Raw genomic sequence first — 26,031 nt, 5'->3', positions numbered from 1 at the left:
CAAACACGCCTGGGGGAAGCAGATGCGTGGGAGCCAATCAGCCCCCAGCTTCCATGACCCATGTGACATTTACCCTAGAGAACACCACCCCGAGCCCTGCTCTGCTCTGGGGGCACCCAGGCCTGGCTCCAGCGGGACCCAGGGCACATCTGAAGATGCGCACACATCTGTACTTACTCAAACTTCCTCAGAACGGGCTTGTCCCCACACAAAGCGGGGCTCTGCTCTCGCCTGAGAGAAAAGAGCAGTTAGCACCGCTGCCCGGCACGGCGCGGCCCATGCTTTCCACACGCTTTCCACACGGCAGCCGCCTCTCAGCTCCACTCAGCCGGCGCCCTGTGTCAGGACAGCCCCCAGCCTGAGCACAAACGGCACAGCACACCCCAGAGCAAACAGCCCTGCCCCTCCTGCGCTGCCAGTCCCGGCTCTCCCCACCGCTCTCCAGGCCAATCCATCTTAGGGCACATCTGGGCTGGAGACGTCACACCAGCACCAGTTCTGACCCAGCTAGAGCGCTAGGAGCAGAAGCGGAGCCAGGGCGAGGCGAGCAGCGTGAGGGGCAAGCTGCCCAGGTACGTGCGGAGTATCTGGGCTGGCACTGGACTGGAGCACACAGCTCCTCCCACTGGTCACGGCTACGCTAGTTTTTGCACACTAGCCTATCAGAGCTAGCATGGGGACCTGGGAATCACACCCCCAGCTCCAGTGTGGACTTATCCTAAGGGGATGTCTACACTGCAAGGTAAGCCCCGGGTTTGAACTCAGGCTCCAGCTGAAACCGCCTTCCACCTACACGCAAACCAAGCAAACCCAGGGTTCCATAAGGGGGCAGAGTCCAAGCCAGGACCCAGGGTCCAAGCCCTATTGCTTTGCAGTGTAGACGCAGCCCCACTGGACTCGTGCTCTGGGCATCTGCCAAAAATATCCCACCATCCCACATCCCGACTTTCCTTGTCTTCTTGGCAGTCAAGTTTGGTGGACAGTCAAGTTTTCCCCGCACTGCACCACGACCAAAGGGCTAAAGCAGTCACATGCTGGGAGGGTGCTAGGAAGTCTGGGATACGAGTGGTTGGACTCGGGCCTGCATAATGCAGTCAAGACACTGGAGCCCCAGCTTGGGATCCAACCTTTCCTAACCTGGGGTTACAAATGAGTGTAGACACTGAAGCCCTAGGTTAGCAAATCCCAGCTCTGCTACGTCATGTTCTACTGACCCTGGGCTAACACTGCAGTGTAGACATATCCTCCATCTGCCACCACAGTTGGGGCTCCCTCCCGTTGCTCTGAGCATAGCCTCTTGTCCAGCCCAGGGTACATTCCCAGGCTCTGCTGAGAGCTCCCATCTGGAGAAGTGAGATCCACTAACAATGGGACAAACTGCCACTTGCACTCAGAGACGAGGGGCTCAGCACCCTGTGTGCTCCTCCTGCCCCCCAGGCCAGCCACAGCCCCCTGAGCATAGCACACACTGGTCACTCGACAGGCTCCCACCATCGGTCCAGTCACCCCATCCCTCAGCAGAGGTCCTCCTCCCCCCCCCAGGTTATAGGAGCAGCCATGGCGAAGGTCACTGGGGCAAAGAATGGGGTTCTATGCATGGATCAGTCGTTCACAAGGGCTCATGGAGGTGTGGGGGAGCTGCCATCCTTCCCACACCCCCATGCTTCCAGAGGGCGTCCCAGCAGCCATTTTGGAGGGCAACCATTTTCACACCCAGTTTGGGACCCACAGCAAATGAGCTGCCAGTTAACACAGCTGGCCTCCAGCCACGCACAGCAGCCTCTGGAAAGCAGATTCTAGTGATGCCCTGGGGAAGGCCCAGCTGCTGAACCCGGTACTGGAACCCTCAAGGGCACCCAGCCTTAGCCAGGCAGCTTCCCACTCCCCTCCATCCAGACACAGAACAAGGGGTCAGCCCAAATGAACAGCACGAGGGACTCTTATACAGAGACCCCAACCCTGAGGATGGCGCTGCCAGTCCAGCAGTCAGAGTGCAGCGGCTCAGGTCTCACTCAGACATGGGCCTGCACCAGGCCGCTCTGCACTCCCCAGCAGCGGGCTAGCTGGTCGCTCGCTGCGTGCTCTGTGCACCGTGTCTGGGGTTACGTCTGCCTAAGAACCAGCGTGCTGGCGAGGGGAAGTGGGGCAGGCTGCATGGTGCTCTGCTGGCCCTCAGTGTTGCAGAGAGAGGACGGAGCAGAGGGGGGACGCGCTGCAGAGACAAGCAGTGGGGTTCCTGCATCGCTGTGGAGATGTCTGGACAAGCTCAGCCCCGAGAGGAGGTCTCTGGTCCCGACCTAGGATAATGCCTGGTGTAGCAGGCTCAGGGGTCAGTGATCAGGAAAGATGGGCCCTTAATTGCTGAGTGGAATGTAGATCCCAGCCCAGCGAAGGAGTTTCAGGAAGTGCTGCCCGGCAACACGAAGCATGTAATGTGGACAGAATCGGGTGGCCAGCACTAGAGGAGACCCAGGTGTGGAAGCAGCAGCAGCTTCAGCCTTGTGCGAGAAAACCCCAGTGCAGCACCCACGCTCCAGACTAATGGAGTGCAGGGAGAGGCAGCCTGGACAGAGCAGCTACAGGCAGGGAGAGGCAACTAGCCAGCAGCCCGCCGGGAAGGGTCACATGCACACACACACACAGCCTCCATGTCACTTACCAAACAGGGGCAGTTTGGTGAAGTCTGAAAAAAGGAAAGAAAGTTTAGGCAGAGGAGAATCAGTGCCAAGAAAAGGAGCAGAGAGCGTGAGAGCTGGAGCTAGAGACGCCACCCATCCACGGGGGGAGAGCCACCTGAGCAGAGCCCTAGGGACACCGCCAGCACCCGCAGAGGAGCGGGCAGGCCATTCCCATGGTGCTGGCTGGGATCCCGGTATTCGCAGAGACCCCAGTCTGCGGGGGGATGATGCTGGCTGCATGCTGGAGGGCCTTCCCCTTTTCCCCCTTTGGGAAGGTACTGATCACCCACCAGATGCCTCCACCCAGCTGAGCAGGGCCCAGAGGCCAACAGCTGGGACCCCCCGCCAGTGTGCTCTCTCCACGGGGTACATCAGCATGCTGACTCCAGAGCACAGCAATTTCTAGAGTGCGCCCCCCCCCCGCCCCCGAGTGTGGACAGTGCCGGCTGGGTCCCTCTTGTGCAGTGCAGCCCCCTCCTGCCAGCCCATCTGCTACACACCCCTCCTGCACACCAGGACAGCTTCCCCCCACCCCGCTCCCTTCCCATCGTCACCTGGAGCTCCCAAGGAACCCCTGCTCCTCCACAGGGGGGGCTGGCTCCCGAGCCCTAGGGATCTCCCACCGGCCTCCCATCGCACACAGCCCTTCTTGCGCAGGCCAGGGCTCCAGGCATCCCCAGGAGAATGGGTTGTCGATGGGCTCCCCTGGTCCCCCACAGGAGGGGTCCTGGGGCTAAGCAGCGCCACCGACCCACAGCCTGAAACACTCTCAGAGCGCTTGAGGCCATGGACAAGCCCCAGCTCAGGTCACTGCGGGGACATCGACACTGCAAAGGAAACCCCCAGCACCTGGTCTGAGACCCAGTGAGCAGGGAGGGTCTCAGAGCCCCTGTGCGAACATCCACCCTGCTGTTTTCAGCCCCACAGCGCCAGCTGGAGTTACTTGATCTGGGCTCTCAGACTCATTGCTGCGGTGGTTTATTTATTTATTTTGCTGTGTAGACGCACTCTGGGGTATCTCTGCTGAGGCGGGGGGAATGGGGAGGGAAGAGGTGTCTCTGCCAGGTGCCTCGTTGCCTCAGTCCCTCTGGCCTCCCCCTCAGAGTCACGCTCCCTTAGTCCTGCCCTGGGCCTCCCCCAGGCCCATCTCGCGCCGTGCCCCAGCAGGAAGGGTTCCCCAGGGCCAGCACATGCTCCTCCGTTCCCGCCAAGTTGAGGCAACTCACTTGAAAACGCTCCTCTCCCCCAGGCTGGGGTGCTCCCTCTCCTCCGGGGAGGCCAGCGCAGAGAGCCGCACGTTGGAGGTGCTGTTGTAAACACTCTCAAAGCAGGGCCTGAAACGGCAGCAGTGCAGACTCAACCTATGCCCCACGAGCCAGCTCCCCTTCGCAGCCGTGCGGGGAGGGCCAGCCAGGCGCGCAGCCTGGCACGCACCGAGAGGGGCTCTTGCTGTTACGTTTCAATGAATCACACGCAGCACCCCATCATTCACCTGCAGGGGGCGCACACAGAGACTCTGGGCCTTGCCGCAGACACTTCATCCAGGGTGCCTACAGACCAAGCGCCCGGACAGGAGCCCTGCAGGTCCAGCCTGGCTAAGCCAGCCCTGAGAGTGGGAGATGGAGCAGATCCCTGGCTGGGCATGCCCAGCCCACTGCCTCAGCTCTGCCCCAGCCTCTGCAGGACCACCACGCCCTTCCTTAGCGCAGAACAGTCCTGCACCAAACACCCAAGGCCTCGCGGCGGGCACCAGAACCTAGCTTGGTTCCTGCACACCGCACCCAGCCCAGCGACTGACCAGCCTGCCTGTCCCTGCTGGACGCCCGGTACTCACGGAGCTGGGCTGCTCTCCAGCACCACCTCGGCAGTGGGTTCCCTTGGGGGGCTGGCGGGCTCAGGCAGCTTGTTGTCCTCCACGGCTGGGCTTGGGGAGGTTGCACCGGCTCCAGCATCCACGTTGCCACCCAGGGAGCGCCGGCCCCGCCGGTTCTCGTCTGTTTTCCTCCGCTCCTTGCGTGCTCCCGGCGACAGCTCTTCGACTCCGTCTTCGTGTTTGAGCGAGCTCTGCGGAGAGCAGCGCATGGGCAGAGTGTGCCAGGACACACTAGGCTGCCTCCCAGGGCTGTCAGGCCCTGTTACCCCACGCTGTCATGGGGCTCCCTCTGCCCACCGGGTGCAGGTGTTGCCTGCCTGCCCCTGGCTGCCTCTGCCCACCTGACCTACACCGTCTCCACGGCGCTGACACTCTCCTTTTAACCACACGGCAGACTTCTAGCCCTCATGGCTACGGAAATAACCTCCCAGCTTCAAACACGTGTGAACCAAGGCTGCCTTCTCTGCCCGAGCCTGCTGACAGCCTGAACCAATGGCTCCAAGAGGCATGAGCGCCCCGAGCACCCATCAGCCTCGCTGCGGGGCAACGAACGTCTAGCCACGGGATGCTGATTGTGACACAGGGGAGAGGGCTGGCATCATGCCCGATTGGGGGGAAGATACAACATTGCTGTGTGGGGCAGTGACCCCAGGCTGACCGGGAAGCAGTGAGATTTCCACCAGGCCATTCAGGAGCCTAAGCGCTTGGAGCCTTGGACATGCTGGGGGTTGGCAGCGCTAGGCCTGTCCCAACAGCCCAGTAACCTGCCCAGTCCCAGTGTGGCTGGAGCATCTGCGTATCAGTACCTGGCAGGCCCTCACCTTCCTGTCCAACCTCCAGGGCATTTCCCTGCAGGCAGGATGCTCCGGTAGGTGTGGCCAGGGCAATCCCAGAACCCCTAGCGTAAGGGGGGGGGGGGGGAGTCCTTCCAAGCTCCTGGCCTGCACCCGAGGGCAGGGGCGATGGAGCTCTCAAGGGGCAGCATGTCGGAGGGGCAGGGGGCTGCAGCCCATGGAGAGAGGGGAAATGCACTCACTTCATAGACTGCAAACTGCTGCTTCACGTCAGGATCCAGGCCTTTGCCGTGCATGTGGTGTTGCACAATGCGCTCCATCCCCTGCTGCTCCAGGCAGTCCGTCACATCATAGAACGAGTCCTGGTCCGGGAGGGCCGCCAGCGTCTGAGCGACACCAAGGGGACGCAGTCAGGCCAGCCCGCGCCACAGGGGCTAGCAGGCCTCTTGCCCACACCCCCCAGCCAGGTGCCAAAGCAGGACTGCACAGCTGAAGGGTGGGGGGTGGGAGGAGGAGCAACACGGGGGCCACTCCCAGGCACGTACGGAACATGCTCAACCCCACAGCCGCCAGCTGCTTGTTCTTTTCCCTCTCAGCAGCCAGGGGTTGGCAGGATGTGCCGGGCGGTGGCCGCTCTGCCCCATGGTACTGACCTTGTTGATAAGCGTCATTGCAAACACCAGCAGCTCCGTGTCAGCCCCATTGCGCTCCTCTAAGATTGCAACCAGGTTGGACCATGGATATGCACCTAGGAAACAGCACCACAAGCCTGGCAAACAGGGTCCCCGAGCAGGGCAGGCTTCCTCCTCGTGACCAGTGGGCCCCCTCGTCCAGCCAACCAGATCAGCCACTTCTGGACTCCCCACTTCCCCCACAAGGAAGCGTCAGGGGGCAGAGCCCCCACCAGCTTATTACACAGCACTGTGCGTCCCATGGAGAGTTTTGTCACCTGAGACCCAGGACTCAGAGCTACAGCCTGCTTGTGCCCAGGGAGTTGGGAGCTCCGAAAGAGGATCCTATGTTAACACATCCACCAAGAGCCTCCGAGTGGGGCTTAATGCCATGTGAGGACAGTAGCTGGGCCCACTGGTCCAGCCAGCACACCATGCACAAAGTGCTGGGGAGAGGGACGAATGTGGGAATTCTTGTAATACTTTTACGAGTCTTGGGTGCCTCATTTTCCCTCTGTGCTTTGTACTACTGTCTCCCGAGTGTAATTCACGGGAGACAGCAGGGAGCTGTCTGGGGTGATAAGAATGGGGTCACTAAGGCCTGGCTGGGATCAACCCACATCCGTGGAAGATCTGACAGAGACAATGGAAACCCCAATGACTGAACAATCGACCCGTCAGTGGGAGGCTCTCGGCTTGGCTGGCGGGTGCACTCTGTGAGGTCCTGCAGCAGGTGGACAATGGGAGGAGGTGGCAGCAAGGGGTGCTAAGAACTGGGCTCTCACCTGGGATTGAGACAAAAAGGAACAGAGAAGGAGAAAGGAAACCAAGATGGTTCCCAGAGCAGCATGGCTCAAGGGAGGCCCAGGGCCGGCCAGGATGGACTACATCTTAACCTTTGCTTCTCTATGCTAACCTAAGGGCTTCCCCGTGCTTATCTTCTGAATGACCATAGACCCGGCCGCCTGGTGTCACTGCAAACACTGGCTGAGGTGCTTCGAACGCTGAGGAGGGTGCAAGTCTCTGACCAGGCATTTATCTCAGCTGGCATTGCCGGGCAGAGCTCATGGAGGAAACCACAGAGGCTGCGTGGCCTGCCCTGGCAGGGACCCCTGGGGGTCTGGCACACTGAGGGGGTTACTCCTAGGGACTGATTAAAAGCTGGGGTGCTATATCACTCCTACGGCTCCATGACGGGGAGTCCAGGGGCACACGTGTAACAAAGGGAAAAGCTCTCCTATTCCAGCCAGGTTCCTCATGCTGACGCCCACCCTCCCCGCTCTCACAGCGCTGGGGGCTCACAGACCTCACTGCTGCGGAGCGTGGGGCTGGAGCGGCACTGCTCTGCTCCTTCCCCTCCGAGAGCCCAGGGCAGCTTTGGGAGCTATTCTCCACGCTCAGGGCTCCGTCTGTGCGGGAGGCTGCTGCTGCCATGCGAGTCTCCACCCCGTGCCCTGGACCCTGGCCACGAGGGCTTGGCTTTCCTCCCCAGCACCTGGCGCAGACGAGTACAGAGAGCCCAGCGGACCAAGGGGGAACGGCAGCAGAGACACCCAGCATGGCAGCGTGATCTCCGTGGGGCTGGCCCGAGAATGGCCATGAGCCCCCTGGGAGCTGCCAGCCCCTGCAGCAGGCCTGCCCAAGGCAGCAGGACGCACCAGGCTGGAACCTGTCTCTCTGACAGCCAGTCCCAATCGAGGTGTTCTCTGGGATGGCCCTGCACCCCATCTGCCCCCCTCAGGGCATGCACGGCCCTGGTGTGACGGAGGTGCCCGAGCGCCACCTGTTACCAGAGGCCCAGCACAGCCTGCACCATGGCGATACCTCATGCAGAAGGAGGATCCCTACACGAGCTTTATTCCCCTCCTTCTCCGTCTTCATGGCAGAGTTAACCCGGGCTCCGACCCGGGAGTCGCCCCCTCCCATCCCCCGCTCGCTTCAGTGTGCTGGTGCTAGCTGGCCTGGCTGCAGCTGTAGCTAGAGCTCAAATTCTGCCTTCGCTCAGGCTGGTCACAGGCCCACTTCACAGAGAGGACCCAGGCTCAGCCACTCGACGGCTGACGATGCTTTCCCACGATTCCTCCCACGTGCCCAGGACAGACCAGTTCCCCCACAATTCCCTGGGACGGAACATCTCCGCTCACTGCAGCACAAAGCAACCTGGGACGTGCCCCAGCCGTCCCAGTGCCACCCAGGCGAGTGCGGCACCTGTGCGGACGGGGTAACTGGAGCCTGGCTGTGCAGCGTGGCGGCTCACAGGCGCGGCTCACAGGGCAGACTCACCTCTAGGACACACACTTCAATACCCTGACCCGCCACCAGAGGGTGCTGTAGCACCACACGCAGGCCAGCACTGCCCAGCTGCTCTCCGAGAGGGGGCGCCAGGCTCATGCAGGGCCCGGAGACCAGGACCCAGGCCACCCGGAGAGACCCGCACACCCTCTTCCTCCCAGTACAGCGGGTCTCCCTGTAAATCCCAGAGCACTGGCAGCTTCCTTTCCAGCCTGAGACGCTGCCCCTAGCCCGGGGCATCCCTGGCTAGTCACCCTCTGCCGGATGCGACTGGGCGGCACTTTAATCTCTTCCCTCCCACAGGACCATCCCGCTCTCCTTGGGGCTCACAGTCCTACCCAGAGCCTGGGCACGGCTGGCCAGGGCGGGGGGCCAGTTGCAGCAGCAGCATGGGTGCGCGTTGCTGGAGAAAGTGGCGTGCCCCGGGAACAGACAGCTCTCGTGGCACGCAGGCAGGAGGCTGGAGAGTTAAGGTGGCAGGATTCCTGTCTTGTGGCAGCTATCTTCTAAATGAACAACCCAGCCCCCCGGCACGCCAAGGCTCAGGCTGGATGGGGAGTTCGCAGGCCGGGGCATCAGCAGAGAGCACACTGAGACAGGGCAGCAGACTGGGCTGAGGACAGGGAGGGAACGGTGGGAGGGCAGCAAGTTACCATCTGAAGCACAGAGCTGCTGTTGAGCCTCCAGAACATCAGAGCACTGTGCAGCCAGCTGGGGATCCTGGGGGCGCGCTGTGCTCCTCTACTGGCTCAGCTGGCATGCAGCACGATGGGACGTTTATAGCCGAGCCTTTTGAATCACATGCACCCAAATCCCTGCCTCAGGAGCATGAGGGTTCAGTTACCAGCAATGCCCTGTGCGCCTGGCATGCCCTCCAGTGCTGGCCTGGGCAGTGTGCAGGGCCTGAGTGCGACTGAGTCTGATGTGAGTGGGTGCTGTTACTGTGAAAGGGGGGTCTGTGGGGGGACCCCCTGAGGGGACCCATCCAGAACACCCCTATTTCAATCCTGAGTTTGCACACTGCAGCTCACGACCTGCTAGCCAGCTTCCCCCAGGCACCGGGGGGTTGCCGCGCTCACCTCTAGCCTGCTCCACAGCATTGACAGCCTGGATGAGGAGCTGGGCATTGGATTCCGTATACTCCACAAACACCAGCAGCATCTTCAGCGCCGTTTTCACCACCAGGCGGTACTGGGGAGACAGAGGGGCGTATTAAAGGGGTGGGGTGTGAGGAGCTCACAGCAGCTGCCCTGGTCCTCAGTGCAGATGGGAGAGGTCAGGTCCTAGCACACAATGCTCTGGGTGCTGGACGAGCCACTACTGGTCAGGATCAGGGCCACACTTCATCCAGCAAGCTGTGCTGCACAGAGAACAGACTCCAAGGGCTGGTGCCAGCTGGAGCAGAGGCAGCCCCGAGACCGAGCTCGCACTTCTAGTCCTTGCTGCGTCTGTCAGGCCAGGCAGCTCTGCCAAGTGCACTGGGGGAGGCCAGCCTTGTTCACAGCCCACCTCTGGTTATGGCTGGGCACATTTTGTCCCTGAAGTGTCAAACTCCACTCGCAGCAGGACATGCGGGCGGCTCTACAGCTTCTGGTTCAATGAGAAAGGCCCCCAAAGGGACCCCCTTTACCAGGACCCCTTTAGGCAGGTAGGAAACGAGCGAGTGCCAGCGAGCCCTCCTGGGCACGTCTTCAAACACGCCGAGTGGGGTAATGGAAGTTACTGGCTGTAATTGGAGGTTCTTCGAGACATGGGGTCCCTCTCGGTATCCCACACGTGGGTACGCGAGTGCCATGCACCCGAGTCCGGAATGTCTTCAAAGCCATGGCCGTTAACCCACACGTGTGCAGTAATTCTCCTCACGCTCCCGACCCAGGGTGTAAGAGGCAGGGCAGGTCGATGCTGCTCCAGCCAGATGCAAAGCAGAGGGGACGGAGTGCGGGGGTGGAATATAGATAGGGACCAAACTGCTCAAAAAAGCTCCAGTTACAGTAAGTAACCAACACTACTAGTTCGAGGGCTGGTCTCTAGGTGTATTGCACATGCGGGTGACTGTCAAGCAGGACTCAGACCGGAGGAGGGTGCAAGGAAGCTGGCAGCAGAGGTGCTGCCATCCCTGTGGCTGCCTCTGCTCTTGCTGACAGTTTGAACACAGTGCGAAGTGAAAGCATAGACTGAAATCCATGTCGCCACCCTGCAGACATCCAATAAGGATGCTGGGGAAGCAGCTTGTGCCCACACGGAGCAAACTGTGATACGCCCAGGAGGGGGAAATTTGCTATTTTGTAGCATTCTAAGATGCATTCCGAAACTGACTTAGAAACCCTTGGTGAGGATATGGCTTGTCCCCACAACCTTTCTGCCATGGATAAATGGAGTATCTACAGTATCAAGAGCATGCTGGTGGGGACGCTAAAACAGCCACCATTTAGCCAGGTAGCAGCGTCTAATGGAATCCTTCCTGCTTTGGGTCAGGAGTGGAGACTGCAGGTAGGGGAGGAAGATATCCTCAGACGTTACAAAGGTCTCCGTAGGACCTGGAATCCAAGGAGTTCCAGTAGAAGTCCCTGAAGGGCCCGGTTTGTCTGACATAGCCGGATGGTCTTTGCATAGACGAGCTGGTACTGACAATGACTCCCGGGCCCGGGTCACAGTAGGGCCGCATAGCCTCCTCCATCAGGAGCTTCTTCAGTCAGAGCTCTTAGGCCTCCAGTTCTGGGCAGGAAGGATTTACAGATCCTGCACTTGGCAGAGACGTGTGCCTCATCCAGACAGCACAGGCACCAGTGATGCTCATTGCTGATGGAGAAGGAGCGAGGGCAGGAGACACAGTTCTTGAATCCCAGGACTCAGGCCCTGCGGCCGTAAGAAGGAACTGGAGAGGCGTCGACCTGCGCTGCCTCTTGTACTGCTGGTCAGGAGCACGAAGCGAGTCTACGGACACTGCTTTGAAGAAATGCCGGACTCAGGTGCATGGCGCGTGCCCACGTGTGGAACACACCTAGGGACCATCGCTCAAAGGAGGACTGCTCTGGAATATGTGTGCACACAGCCCCCACAGCACAAGGTCTGAGCTCTATAGGTATCTAGATAATAAGCCACCAAACCTGGCCCAGGGCAGAGCACTGCTTAACCTGCCCTCAGCGAGCGTGTGCAGAGCCCAGCTGGACAGGGAGCGAGGTACAGGCCTGGTACTGGGGGTGAGCGAGCAGGCAGGTTACCCACGCGGAGAGGATTCAGAGCAGGGAGTGCAGGAGCACTCAGCAGCCCCACCCCCTAGCACGCTCCTCATGGAAAGTGCAATGCCAGTGCACGGAAAGCCCTCCCCCGGACAAATCCCAGCTACAATAAAGCAGAGGGAGTGGAGGCTGGGAGAAGGCAGCAATCGAGGGGTGTGCTCTCGGTGTCACTCACCATGCTCCCGCAGAGCGTGTAGAGCCACTGCACAGTCTCGTTGTGTGCAATCACGCCCAACATCCCGTCCACAAACAACATGATCTGGCTCAGCGCTGCGAGGGAAAGAGCAGTGTGACACATGGCTAGAAAGGAGTAAACATCCTGCAAAACAAATAACCCTCAAAAGACACGTGAGGAGATCATGTTTGTGTTTTTGGGTATTTACATGTGTATGAATAGGGTGGACAATGTAATCAACAGTCCCTATCTATGTTGTATTCTGATAATTCAGAGATCAAAAGATGATCCTAGCATTTAAATGAATTGTAAACACGGGATATCTCGGTATTTCTCTCTCCTTGAAATGTCCTGTGTTATCCTAATTACCTTTTGTTCCTCCAGGAACTCTGAACTTGCCAAAGAGGACATGAAATTGTATAAAAGATCCTAAGGTCCTGATTCTTTCATCTCAGATCTGCTTAGACTTCCTCAGGGGAAGTCTGAGTCGCAAGACTGAGGTCCCAGTTATACTGGTACGCCCTGAGTATGAGATTTACACATTGGATTGTAACCTATGACCTGAATTCTAGAGGAACTCTTTGCAACTACAAAGCTCACCATCTCTGCTATGTTTCAGAGTAGCAGCTGTGTTAGTCTGTATTCGCAAAAAGAAAAGGAGTACTTGTGGCACCTCAGAGACTAACAAATTTGTTAGTCTCTAAGGTGCCACAAGTACTCCTTTTCTTTTTGCATCTCTGCTATGAATCTGACCTCAATAAATTGAGCTCAAGTCTGTCTGTATATTGATCTTTTAACCATAATTTTCTGTTTTTTAATAAATTTTAGTTTAGTTAATAAGAATTGGCTGTAGCGTGTATTTGGGTGAGATCTGAAACATTCATTAAACTGGGAGGTAATGTGTCCGATCCTTCGGGATTGGTAGAACCTTTTCTTTTATACGATGAAATAAGATTTTCAGAAATTATATTTGATGTGGGTACCTGGATGGAGGCCTGAGGCTGGATCACTTTAAAGAGAACTGTGTTGTTTCGACATCTGAGTAACCAGCGAGGTAATAAAGAAGCTGTTTTATGCTGGCTTGGTAAATCTAAGTATTGGAATATCCACCAGCTTTTTGGGGACTATCTGTCCCACTCCATTCACCCTGAGTGACCACAGCTGGCCCCTACTAGGACCCTGGTCACAAGCAGTCGGAGCCAAGGCTCAGCAGGGCTCAGCACCCGCCTTGCCACACGGTGCAGGGGGCCGTCTCGCACAGCTCCTGATCAGAGCTCACCCGCAGGCAGGGCCTGGTGCAGAAGCGCTGCTCAGAGAGGGACAGAGCTTACAATGCCTGCCACCTCCCCTGAGCAGTCCTCCCTCTCCAGCTGGGACTCCCACACCCAGTGTGTGTGTGTGTGTGGCCAATGGGGCTCAAGGCCCAAAATCTCCCCTCCCCACAAACCAAGGGCTCCCGATAGGCAGGCGAGTGGATCTGGGCCCTCTCAGGGGACAGGCCAGAGGGCCAGTCCTGTCACCAACCTCGCAGGATGTAGTTCTGGTAGTTCTGGTCGGCCTCGGCCCCCACTTTGATCAAGCATGTCAGCCCCTCCAAGTTCACGAACTCTGGCACCAGGTCTTTATCCTCCTGCAGCACAAACCAGAGATCACACTGATCCGCCCACAGGGGTCCAGACCCCACAGTCACAGCTCCAGGGGGACAGGAGGCCCAAACAGGCCCTAGTCGTACCCCCACTAAGGCAGGGATGGAGCAGACAGGGCAAGACTGATAGAGAAGGAAAGCCCAAAGGCTGCCCATACCCCACAGCTAGGGATGGTGCGGTCTGACAAGGGGCCAATGCCGGCTGTGGCTGTCCTGTATTCGACTGTGGGGAGCCGGCTGGGGGGCTCATGGGACCAGTGCCAGTTGTGCCTGTGTAGTACCTAGGGCCCTATTTCTCAGTTTTTATTTTATTTAATTTTTCTCGGGAATTTACAAAATCAGGCGAAAATCAGTGCAAAAAAAGCCTATTTGTTTTTCTGGGTAAATATCAGGGTTTATTTTGCTGGACAGAAAGACCGGAAAAAAGTATTCAGTAGATTAATGATTTGAATTCCATTCATCAATGTGGTTTGCTGCAGAACTAAGACAGAACTCAGAACACAGTGCCACCTCGGAGTTTAAGAAAACAATATCTCTAATCCCTAAATAAAAAACTTTTCCTCTGAATAAACAGTTTACTGGTGTAGACTTAGAACTATTAGCTGATAAATATTTACATTTAGACATTGGGCCACACCATTTGCAGCGCATACACTCAACTTCACCCTTTTCTCCTGTTTTTGTTTTGTTTTTTATGTATTATTTTCTAATACTTCCTTGTCTTCTGAACCATATGCTGATACAGATTTCTGTTTTCTTCCCATTTTAGTGTGTCAAATCTTTAAACCATTATCTGCTAACAGCTTGAAATGCGTACGTGGTGGGCATGAGATTCATCAGTACATACAGATGCATACGCACTTCAGAGCTTGCCTGTGTGCCCGTTTGTTTATTGTGTGTATCTTCTAGACTAATACAGAGCCTTCCTTCACCAGGCAGCTTTGCATATACACACAGACTAATGTATTATCGTAATACAATACATTTAATAAGATGTGTATTTTCCTAATAAAACAAGTTATTTTTATACATTTGAATGATACAAAAATAGGGTGAAAATCAGAAAAAAATGAATACTGCATTTTGTAATACTTGGGAGTTTTTCAGTAAATATCGATTTAAAACTGAAAACGAAGGAGCTTAGCTATACCCTGTGGGTGGGGGGAAAAGGGACCAGTGCTGGCAGTGTCTGTGCTGTACCCCACTGGTTACTGCTGGGTGAGAAGCAGAGGGACAGCGGGGTGCTGCAGGCATTGACAGGTGGGGTTCAAGGCACCAGCCCAAATCTGCAGCCACCCTGGGGGCAGGGGCTGAGTTAACAAACCCATACTGCCAGAGCCCCCACTCCCCAGGCACTATGCCCTGCAGCTCCCTCAGCGTGGAAGTGGGGGCAGCAGGAATCAGGCATGCGGAAAGGCAGGATACATGGGGGAATTTATCACCCAAACCAGCAGCTGGAGGGCTCGTCTGATGGGATCCCCCAGCATCACCTAACGCCACAGGCCCCCCATGCTGCCCCAGAATGACCAGCTGCCCCTGCAGAGCCCTGCACCACACATGGCCCTGGGCACAGGCCCACAGGGCCTGAGGTCACTGGGCTGCAGGGTGGGATGGTGCCCCACAGTGAACATACCTGAAAGAGCTGCTTGAGGGAGAAGAGGGAGCGCCTCAGCTCCGGCCCCTGGGAGTTGTACAACTTCTCTGGAACGGAAGGAGACACAGCTGCTGCATTACAGGGGGTGGGGACATGGACCCTGGAGCATCTCCCAGCAATGGGGAAAACCACGAACCCTCCCTGCTGCAGCTGGAGCAGAGGGACAGAGCACATGCTGGCCAGGCCCTACGCCCAGCCAGGGCTCAGCAGGGCTCCCTCTCCCTTTGAGAGGGGACGGAGGGGGGCTGGTGCCATTGACATGACTTTCACCTTGGGGCAGGGATCAAAGCTGGAGACATCCCCCCCGCAAGGAAGGGGTGTGACACAGACGGGCTGGGGCACTGCGCCTGCCAAGCTGGCTGCCCATACTTATGTGCAGGCCAGAGGCCGCTATGCCCGGGACTGAACCAGCCAGGGGCCGAGGGGCAATGTGGCTTCGAGAGCTCCAGCTGGCAGGCTGCCCAGCTCTGCCTAGCAGGACAGCCCTGCTTCCTGGCCTAGCCCCGCGCCTGCCACCTACCGCAATGGCTGGCTCGTCCCATTTGCAGAACCCAGAGGCCCCCTCAGCACAGGCAGGCGCCCCTCAGCTGACTCCCAAGGGGTCTCATGCACCCATCTCCTCCCAACGGGGTGGTGGCAAGAGAAGCCCACTGGCTGGGCCCTGGGGTGCTGCAGCAGGGAGGAGGTGGGGAGGGGATGGGGCCAGGTTCCTTAGCCTCTCCCTGCTGAGGGCTGCATGCTGTGGTAACCCCTCATCTCGCGGCCCAGCGGGTTTGTGCCGAGACTGAATGCTAGGCAGTGCCATTCGCACCAGGAGGGGCGCCCCCAGGGCATCGCAGGCCTCCCGTTAGCACAGGGCTCAAGAACCTTCAAGTGACCCAGCTGGGGCCGACTTGGCACCAGTTCCCGCCAGGGGAAGGCTCCGGATCCCATTCTCTGCCCCATGGCGCAAGGCCTGTGTCCTGCTCCCTGAGCCAATCTGTTCCCCACGCCACGGTAAGGGAGGTGCTCTGCTCTGTGTAGGCTGCAGCCCTCTGGAGTCAGGGCAGCACCTACCATGCGACAACCCTTGCAGAACGACACACACTCAGGCCAAGCACCACCACGAGACCACCCACCCTGCTCCCGGGGGCAGCCAGACACGAACAGGATGAGCTAAATGCCAGCCCAGGGCAGCGGGACAGAGCTAGACACCGTATGTAGGAAATGACCCAATCAGGAAACCAGGGCTAACACACACTTCCTGAGCCCACCAGCTGCAGTGGATGCTTTGAGGAGACAGATGCAGACACCGCACACCTGCTGAGCAGTCTGATGGTGCCCTCCCCCCCCGGACAGTTTACAGAGTGGCTTGCGCAGACAGCGCCCTCCACCCCCCCGCTGAGAGGGTGTGCAAGGAGAAGCTACGCTGTGCTCTCCCCCTGGCAAGGGCCTGCAGCCAGAAAGCGCCCGACATCACAACCACCTAAGAACTGAATTGTCCCCATAAGCTCCAGAGCCACCACCTCCCCCCATCCCTGATTTCCCTGTATCCACTCCTTGGGCTCCAGCCCCACAGACTCCACCCCACTACACTGCTGTTTAATTTAATCACTTAGTTTGAGCCTCTTTTTAAAATTTATTTCTATCAAAACCCTAGACTGTGAGCAGTTTTTCCATTAAACGTTTCCCAAAAAGCAGTAATAACTCTGACAGATAACTAACTTGAAAGGTATGTTTCAGAGTTCTAAAAGTGATGCTTATGCAGTTTACAACATTTTTTAAACAACTTAATGATTCACAAAAAGAACAGGAGTACTTGTGGCACCTTAGAGACTAACAAGTCCTCCTTTTCTTTTTGCGAATACAGACTAACACGGCTGCTACTCTGAAACCTAATGATTATAATCTTTAAAAACCCACCTGTACCATTAAGGCAAAATGGTGGTGCAATTTGTTTTGACATTCGGTGGGATATACACAACAGCAGTTTGTCATACATAGAATTGCAGCAACGTAAAACATGTTTTTCTTTTCTTTTAAATAAAGGTTTTAATACTTAAATTTAAGCAAGGGATAGAAAGAGATTTGATGTCTATTATAACAGGAGTTGAAGTATTTTTTTTAACATGGTTTAAAGCAAGATCTGTTTTATTCTTTTCATGGTAAAAATTGTGTCTGAATTCCGTTTATATAGAAATATGTCAGGGGTGGCCAAACTTACTGACAGCCTGAGCCGCATACGACAATCTTCAGAAGTTCAAGAGCTGGGGCACGCCTGCCGGGGCTTGGGACCTCAGCCCCATGGGAGGTGCCAGCCAGGGCTCGGGGCTTCAGCTCCCTGCAGGCCTAAAGCCGCGGGGCAGAAGCCGAAGGTGACACGTGGCGGAGGGGCATGTGGGGTCACGTGCCCCCCCCCCTGATTTTTGCCAAGATTTGCTGGTCCTACTCAGTCACATGGTGTTGCAAGGCCTCCTCCTTCCACGGCTGCTGCGGGTAATGGGAGGGTGCCGGGGGGAGCAAACCTGTAAATTGTACCCGCCACTCTCAGCAGGCACCAGTCATCTCTGGCAGAAGCCCCTAGCCCCACCACCCAGCTTCAGAGCAGAAGCCCTGAGCCTCCCCCTCAGTCTGCTAGGTGGAGAATGTCAGGAGGAGAATAGGGGGTTCTGCACCTTAACTGTAAAAGAGTGTGGCCACCCCGTAATATGTTAATGGACTTTTCTTTAGTCACATGGGGGGAATATGTCTCTCTTGAGGGATCTAAGACTTTTGCGGGTGGGAGAGGCATAAAAATGCAAGAAACAACCTGGGAGTGGGATTAAAAACAATAGTCCTGTGCAGGGCTCTAAGGCAGAGTCCAAGATCCTTCCCCCAGCTGCAAGCTGCACTTGAGCGATGTATTGCCCCATCTGCCCCGTAGGGGTGCACATCCTCCCCCTTGGCTCCCAACCAGGGAACTGCAGGGGTGCTAAGACAAGAGCTACCTCCCTCCAGTCTCAACCGCCACTTTAAGTAAGTGTGGAAAAGCCTCCTGGGGCTGAAAGGACCCTGTTCAGTCTCAGCGCTCCAGCGAGTTTGCTCTGTTTGGGAAGGCCCAGCGAAGCTCCTGGAGCTCCTGGCTGCAGGCAGGCCCTGCTGTGGCTCTTCCCCCAAGCACTAAGAGGAGCCTTTAGCCCCCAGGGCCTGCTGTCAGCCTCGGAGTCTGGGGGAAGCAGATACGTTCCTGGCAGCTACGGAGCAGCTACAGCCCAGCAATGGTGGGTTATCTGGAACTTGCCAATTTCCTGTTTTCTTTCTTTTTTTCTTTTTGCATAACAATGCTATAAATATCTCCCCTGGCTTCCTATGCAGAGAAGAAACAGGACTCTGATGAGAAGCATGGCCTCTTTTTCTCCCCTGGCCAGGAGCCCAAGGTAGCTCGCCCCCACTGGCTTCCCCCTGGGGCAGTCCGAGGGCCATTCCTAGGACAGACTCGGAGGCTCTTTCCATCCAGGTGAAAGGTGACACTCCTGGGACACAATGGCAGAATCCCGACTGACAGCACGTCAGGGCTTAGTGTCTCCGGCTGTGCCAGGGGCCAGCCTGCCCAGCACAAGCACTTTGCCGGCACAGTCTCTGCTGGGCAAAGCACTTTGCCCACTCCTGCAGATGGAAGGCACTGCAGAAAATCAAGCACTAGTCTGCTCTCAACATAGAGGGTCCATGTCATTGTTGAGGGACACAGGTGGAAAGTGCAGACACATAAATCCAGGCAGCACCGGATCCACCACATCACGTCAGACACTGCTCCGTTTGGTCCGCTAACCCACCTCCAAGAGCGATCAGCGACTGATGTGTCCAAGAAAGGTGAAAACCCCTCCTGCCGCACCTGGCAAGCTGTACAGTTCTATACATAGGGCAGATTCCTTCCTGACCCTTGGCACAATCAGCTGATGTCCTGCAGCATGGGATCTGATTATCCCTCTTAGCTCCCAGAGGGAGAGATCAGCAGCACAAGGCTCAACGTCTTATGGAGATCAGAACACAGGAACAACAGATGCAGATCTGCATGTCCTATGGAGCGAGTCCCCAGACAGTGCTTTCTACACTCCAAGAGGAAGGAGCACTCCCTTTCACCCCGTTCTTCTAGACTCCCTGCATGAGAGCGCCCCGGATAGCCCTTCCTGAGCAAGAGTCCTCTGATTCTCACCCTCAAGAGGAGACTTTCTTGCCCCTGGCCCCTTCTCCCTCTGAGACTTGATGCTGTCATTACACAGCTGTGAGACAAACTAGGGACCTAGGTGAAATGTCTCCTCCCTGAAGTCAGACAGAGTGGGAAGAGCCCCAGCTAGTTCTGGACACACTGGGGGTTGGGTCAGGTGATGGCAGACAGATATGTCCAAGGTAACATGCATTGGCAGAAAGCATCTATCTCCCCCCTGCACCACACCCAGGGCTGTCCTTAGGCATATGCAGCATTTGGGGCACCCCTGGGTCTTAGTGTCCACTCTCTGGCCTTTTCCTATCCCTGTTCTGACCCTTCCTGCAGGCTTCCAACAGACAGCATGAGCCTTGACCTCAGCCGCTCTGCAGGGAAAGGATTGCACAATTAGCAGACACTGCATGGGAGCCCAAGGAGGGGCCGTCCCTAAGAGACCTGCAGGCACACGGGAAGGGAGAGGGTAGACACTACAGGCACAAAAACAGAGGGGGATGCTCCACCTTCCCAGGCCTGGGCCCGTTGTCCAGGTAAAGACTCCTCAGGGGAAGCAAAAGTGCCTTCAGGGTACATGCAACCCCACTCAACCCTTCCGGGATCCACCGATGGATTGGGACCCACCATTTGGGAAAGGCTGATCTAGGCTGACAGAGCTCCTTGGTAACCTACTCAGTGGTTATCACCTGGGCTCCTATTGCACAGAACAGCAGGTTAGAGCAGGGGCTCAAGTCTTCCCAGTGCAGGCCTACCTCCCCTCCCACATTGCATCCCGGGGCAGTTGCAGCAGTTGGCCGCATGGAAGAGCGATGCAAGGAAAGGACTGAATGCATTTTAGTAGCTGGACCCATGCAGAGTGAGCAACACACCCCATGTCCCCTTGGGCTGCTAGCAGGAGGGCCCCAGGCTGCAGCAAAGGGGCGGCTGCTCTAGGTCTCACTAACACAGCGCCCCCTGTGCAATACTTGTTAACCCCCCACCAAGCTCAGGAACAGGGAGACTCCCAATTCTGAGGAGCCATGCTGCTTCCCAGCACTGGATGCCTGACCCTCCTTGGGGGAACTTGGCCACATGAGACAGTTGTTTGTACTTTCCAAGTCTATATTTAGAGCTTGCCTAAGCGACCCGGAATATTTGTAGTGGCATGTTTTCAGTATCACAGGCAAAAACACTGTACTTGGGCTCTTCGTGCTGAAAACAATTAACCCCTTCAGCCGCAAGAGCCATGTGAGGAACATTGACCCGAGTCAGAATTTAAGGCCAGGTCTTCCAGTCTGATCTCCCATACAGCACAGGCACCAGCGCCCTTACACTGAACCCAACAACCCAAGTATCACAGCCCACAGGAGACCACGTTATTATGTGCCACAGGGAGAGAACAGGAAGGACCCAAGTGCCCGAGGCCCCTGCCATGGCAGGGAAAGGATGAAGTGAGATGTCCCAGATGATCCTGGCAAGTGACCCACACCCCACGCCACAGGGGAAGCCTCCCCAGGTCACTCCCAATCTGACCCGGGAAATTCCTTCCCGACCCCCGACATGGTAGCAACCAGCTAGACGCTGAGCATGCAAGCAGGAACCAGCCAGCCAAGCACCTGAGAGAGAATGCTCCATGTCACCTCAGAGTCTGCCCCCCCTCACCCAGTTGCTCATCTCTAGCCGTGGCAGTGACAGGGGCTGGGAAAACCCAGACATGGCAGACAGAGATGAAGCCAGAGAGAACATTGGAGCTCAGAGGTTCATGGGAAAGGGAGTCAGGAGCCAGCCCCCAGGAGCACTCAGCAATTGACCCACGGGCCAGATTAGCCAAGCTCCACACAGCCCCATGTCACAGTGCTCCTGGCTCGAGTGGCCTTGGGCCAGTTAAGGGTAAAGGCCCTGGGGAATACAGAAGGGGCTGGGCCCAGAGCCCTGGGCTATGAGGGACTCACCAAGGATGGCATGGACTCGGACGGAGAGCTGCGTGCGCAGGATCAGAGTTGGCCGCCTCCCTTTGCTGGAATGAGAAACGCAGGTAAGTCACCGCGAATATCACCAATAGCCTCATTCGTGGGCAGCCAGGGCCTGCTTGCAGCACCTGCAAGTCAGCAAGGCCCAGACCCACGCCAACCAGTGGGCATCAGCCAGCCTCCACACTCAGCACCAGAGCTCCAGCCCTAGCACCTCCACTCCCCTAACGATCATCACAGCCACCCTCAGGAAACCAAATCGATGCAGTTACGGGGGGCGGGGCAGCTCTTTGGTGCACTGTCCTGTGGCCTCCATGCACCTCTGTGAGCGTACTTCCGTCCTGATCTGCGGCTGCTCCTGCTTTCCAGGCCTGATCTCTCCCCACAGCTCTGCTGAGGCATCTCAAGTCCAAGGTCCCTCACTCCCCTAGACTGCCCTAGAGTTTGACCCAAACTGGTCTGTCACCAGGCTCTCGGCCCACGGGCTCAGTTTAACATCCAGGAAGTAGCTGGCAAAAGAGTCAATCCTCCAAGTGACTTTACAAGCCCCAGCCCCAATTCCAGGCATTCTTGCTCCCCCACAGGCCCTTCACCTGTCTGCTCCATCCTGGCAAGCAGGCAGAAGAGGAACCTGCACCAGAGTGTCACTCCATGTGTTTTACAGGAGCAGAGCACATGGGGACATCTGGAGAAGGCAAAGGTGGGGGAAGCAGGGTCATGTCGTCTGGCTGGGCAGTCTCCTGAGTGGAAACAGCGATTCATGTCCCACTAACTCGGTTCTGACCGGTATATCTGCTACTCCAGCAACTCACCTGATCTCCTCGTAGAAGCCTGCCAGCTCATCTTTCTGCTCCAGCAGGGACAGATCAAGATCCAGGTACTGTCCAGATGGTGAGACCTGCAGCGTACAGTCCGCCAGCTGCAAACACAAGAGCCCCCCATAGATCAGTGATGGTGCTTGCTAACGAGAGGGAGTAATGCATAGTGAGGTTGTGGGGAGCACGGTCAGTGTTAGGCACCCCAATAACTATACTGCCACTGTACACTTGTACAGGACGAATAGCCAGTCAGCAGCAGGGCTATAAGAGTAGAACCAAGGAGTCCTGACTCCCAGACCACCTGCCCCCTCACCATGCAACTTCCTAGTCATTCCCTCACACCCAGCTGCTGCCATCCCTTTTTGTGGGATTGGCACGGCCATGAGGTGCCTTGGGAATGGCTCGCTGAGGATTTAATTGAGGCACTTTAGTTCAGCTCTAGGGGGCCAGAGTGCAAGTCACCCACAAGTCCAGAAACTCCTGTTCTGTGTCCCCTCAGCAATAGCATTCAGTCCTGTCCCATCCCATCCCCCTGGCTCGGGTTCCACAGGCCACTTCTCCACATTCCTGTCCTCTCTTCCCCTCACCAGATTCAGAGACTCCAAGGCCAGAAGGGACCACTGCGACCATCTAGTCTGACCTCCTGTATAGCACAGGCCAGAGACTTGCCCCAAAATCATTCCTAGAGCAGATGCTTTAGAAAAACAGCCAGTCCTGATTTAAAAATGGTCAGCGATGGAGAATCCACCACAGCCCTTGGTAAATTGTTCCAATAGTTAATTGCTCTCGTGTTTAAAAACTTACGCCCTATTTCCCGGCTGAATTTGTCTAGATTCAACACCCAGCCATTGGATCGTGTTAGACTTTTATCTGCTAGACTGAAGAGCCCATTATTAACTATTTGTTCCTCACGTAGGAACTCAGATGGGGATCAAGTTACCCCTTAACCTTCGCTTTGTTAAACTACATAGATTGAGCTCCTTGAGTCTATCACTATAAGGCAGGTTTTCTAATCCTTTAATCATTCTCGTGGCTCTTCTTTGAACTCCCTTCAATTTATCAGCATGTGTCTTGAATTGTGGACCCCAGAACTGGGCACAGGATTCCAGCAGTGGTGGCACCAGCACCGAATACAGAGGGAAAATCACCTCTCTGCTCCCACTCACCATTCCCCTGTTGATGTATCCCAGGATCACATTATCTCTTTTGCTCACAGCATCCCATCCGTTCAGCTGATTATCCACCCTTCCCCCTGATCTATTTCAGAGTCACTGCTTCCGTTGCTAGATCACAGTCCTGTGCTGGCAGCTGGGTGAAATGCACTGGTACCCTCATCTCTACAGCACTTGAGCAAGGAGCTACAGAGCCCACTGACTGAGCAGGTGAGGAAAGAGGCCCAAAAGGAGTCCCCAAGGAAAGGGGGCGGGGAATAAAGACAACTTATAGAGGGGAGCAGTGGAGGAGGGACAATTCATCAGTGGGGGTGAGATGAGAGAAGAGGACACCGTGCCAGCACCTAAAATAGCGACTAGGTGCTAGCAGTTCTCCCCCACCCATCCCTCCAACGCACACCCTAGAGATGCAGCCAGCCACAGCCTGGACTCGTGGCAAAGGGACATGTGCACACACCCTCAGTACACACAGACACTGGTGACTTACCCACCACCATGATCCTGACAAAGCCGGCACACTGACTCATCGCTGCCTGGCCCATTCCTGCCAGTCATAAAAACCACAGCCTCCAGGCTGTGCAGCATTCATATCCCAAAATAAAGGGCTCCAAGCAGGGGAGCACAACCCCAACAGGGTCAGCCATTCCTGAGTCACAATGCAACCACTCCAGGGGATCGGCCACGTGGCCCTGGCCTCAAGCCAGGTAGGCTCTGCAGTGGACAGCGGTAAGAACCCTCCCGCTCTCCTACAAGAGAGGATGCCCCCTTCCAGCAGGGCGATGGGGAGAGTGCCAATAAGGGACTGGCAATCTCAGCCCTGTGGAGGAAAGTCTGAGAGTCAGAAAAGCCACTGTAAGGCGGCTCTGTTACTGAACAGTGCCAGGGAAAAGGGCAGCTCCCGGCTAGCTCAGTCTAGGATTAGAGCCGCTTGCCCAAACGCTGCCTTTTCCTCCGACTCCCACAGCCCACCTCACGCAGCTGGAACCATCTTCACCCTCAGCCCAGCTTCTTATCTCACTCCTGTGTTCTGAAGTCAGGGATTGTCACAGAGACCCTTGCTGGGGTGGGCAAAGCACCCTCCATAGAAAGGGGAGTGTTCAACCCCAGCTCTCCACATTGTGACATACAAGTCACTTCCTTCTGGGATACCATCAGGAGACCGAGGGGAAGCAGAACACATTGGGCTCTGGCTCCGGCACACACAGGTAGGCTTGGCAGCATTTGATTTCAACCAGTAACCGCTGGCAAACATCCATTTCAGCTGACGCACCAAAATCAATCCATGGGTAACAGGAGAGCCTGCAGGGATTGGGTGTAACCTGGAATCCCGTTTTTTTTCGGACAGGAAATTCCACATCACAGCTCCTTCTCGTGGTCTGGAAGGTTCACTCTGCACTGACATCAGGTAGCTGATTCTCTACAAGCCCAGCCTCACGTACCGCAGATCCAGCTACTTGCCCTCACGCTGGGCCTTTGGAAGGCAGCGCCTTACTGGGCTTGGTATCTTGCTATGCCAAGTCACAAGCCAAATCACATCTGTTTGATTCTTTGTTAGTGTCATCACTATGAGAAGGACTTGCCAACCCAGTTCACTGGTCCCATTAAAAAAGCAGACAGTTTTAATGCATCTTTTCTAGCCAGTAGTATACAGGAACGAGGTAGGTATCTCTTTAAATGCTCCAAGAGCCCTCCAGCGGTGTTCCTTGCGGTGGGCAGCAGACACCGCCAGAACCTAGCCAGAGCAACTCTAAGTATGGAGCTAGCCCTGGCACATTTGCTTTAAATGCTTATTTGTGACCCAGTCATGCTCACATTCTTCCTTCCTATTGGCAGTGTGGCAAAAAGAGCAAAGACACAAGCTACCTCAGTGGTTCCATCGATATTTCCATCACGACTGGATGTCTCTCTGAACATAATCTACCCTAGATCAGCTGCACATTATGGACTGGTTGCAGGAACACTGGGTGACATTCTCTGGCCTGTGCTATACAGGAAGTCAGACTAGTTGATCACATTGGTCCCTCACACCTACTAATCTATATTATGACCCCACATAAGACTGGCAAATCTGTGGCTGCATCTCAGTTCAACAATTCACGTGCAGAGCAGCAACTAAAACCATTCACTGCCTCATAACAGCATCTGGACTTATTGCTACCCGTGCAACTGGATTTTAAGGAGGCTGGCCGATGCCGAGACATACCTACTATTCTTTTTACCAGGTGCCAAGCAGCAAAGAAACATCAGGAGGCAGCCCATGGCCAACATATTGGGGGGCACTTGCCTAGCAGTCTTTGGCAGGGAACGGCAAGGCCTTGTCGTGCCACTATAGAAAGCTGTTGGACCCAAACTGATCTCATCTGCCAAAGGCATCAAGCTACTGCCAGTAAGCCCATAGCTGCAGCATGATCGGTGAGCACCAAGGATAGCCACATAATGGGCCTGTTCACCACAACTCTGGAGCTCAGCGGCAGATGCCAAATCAGCCTAATTTCCTTCTTTGACAGGGTCACTGGCCTTGTGGCCTACGAAAGCTGTAGACACAATATGTTTTGATGTTAGTAAAGCTTGTGACGCAGTCCCACATGACATTCTCATAAGCAAACTAGGGAAATGTGGCCTAGATCAAATTATTATAAGATGGGTGCACAATGGTTGAAAGACTGTACCCAAAGAGTAGTTATCAATGGTTCATTGTCAAACTAGGAGGATGTATCTAGTGGGGTGTTGCAGGGGTACATCCCGGGTGCAGTACTAGTCAATATTTTCATTTATGACTTGGATAATGGAGTGGAGAGCATGCATATAAAATCTGCAGATGACACCAAGCTGGGAGAGGCTGCTTGCACTTTGGAGGACAGGATTAGAAATCAAAATGACCCTGACAAATGGGA

General features: G+C 56.1%; 1 protein-coding gene across 2 annotated transcripts in view; it reads right to left on the bottom strand.

The window, feature by feature from the left end:
* The window catches only part of FHOD1 (formin homology 2 domain containing 1), a 58,948-nt gene that overhangs the window by 13,889 nt on the left and 19,028 nt on the right, over window positions 1-26,031 (bottom strand). For both annotated transcript variants that reach the window (XM_043494797.1, XM_038368238.2), the window contains exons 2-11: window positions 21,960-22,066; window positions 21,130-21,194; window positions 15,001-15,068; window positions 13,247-13,352; window positions 11,723-11,817; window positions 9,388-9,499; window positions 5,999-6,093; window positions 5,588-5,731; window positions 4,513-4,742; window positions 3,905-4,012 (exon numbers count right to left, since the gene is read on the bottom strand). In XM_043494797.1, the coding sequence (XP_043350732.1) occupies window positions 3,905-4,012; window positions 4,513-4,742; window positions 5,588-5,731; window positions 5,999-6,093; window positions 9,388-9,499; window positions 11,723-11,817; window positions 13,247-13,352; window positions 15,001-15,068; window positions 21,130-21,194; window positions 21,960-22,066 (1,130 nt within the window). The remainder of the gene's footprint in view (window positions 1-3,904; window positions 4,013-4,512; window positions 4,743-5,587; window positions 5,732-5,998; window positions 6,094-9,387; window positions 9,500-11,722; window positions 11,818-13,246; window positions 13,353-15,000; window positions 15,069-21,129; window positions 21,195-21,959; window positions 22,067-26,031) is intronic.

This window comes from Dermochelys coriacea, chromosome 12, assembly GCF_009764565.3.
Source record: "Dermochelys coriacea isolate rDerCor1 chromosome 12, rDerCor1.pri.v4, whole genome shotgun sequence".
Classification (NCBI taxonomy): domain Eukaryota; kingdom Metazoa; phylum Chordata; order Testudines; family Dermochelyidae; genus Dermochelys; species Dermochelys coriacea.
Note: the sequence above shows the minus strand (reverse complement) of the source record. Positions and strands in the feature narration are given on the sequence as shown.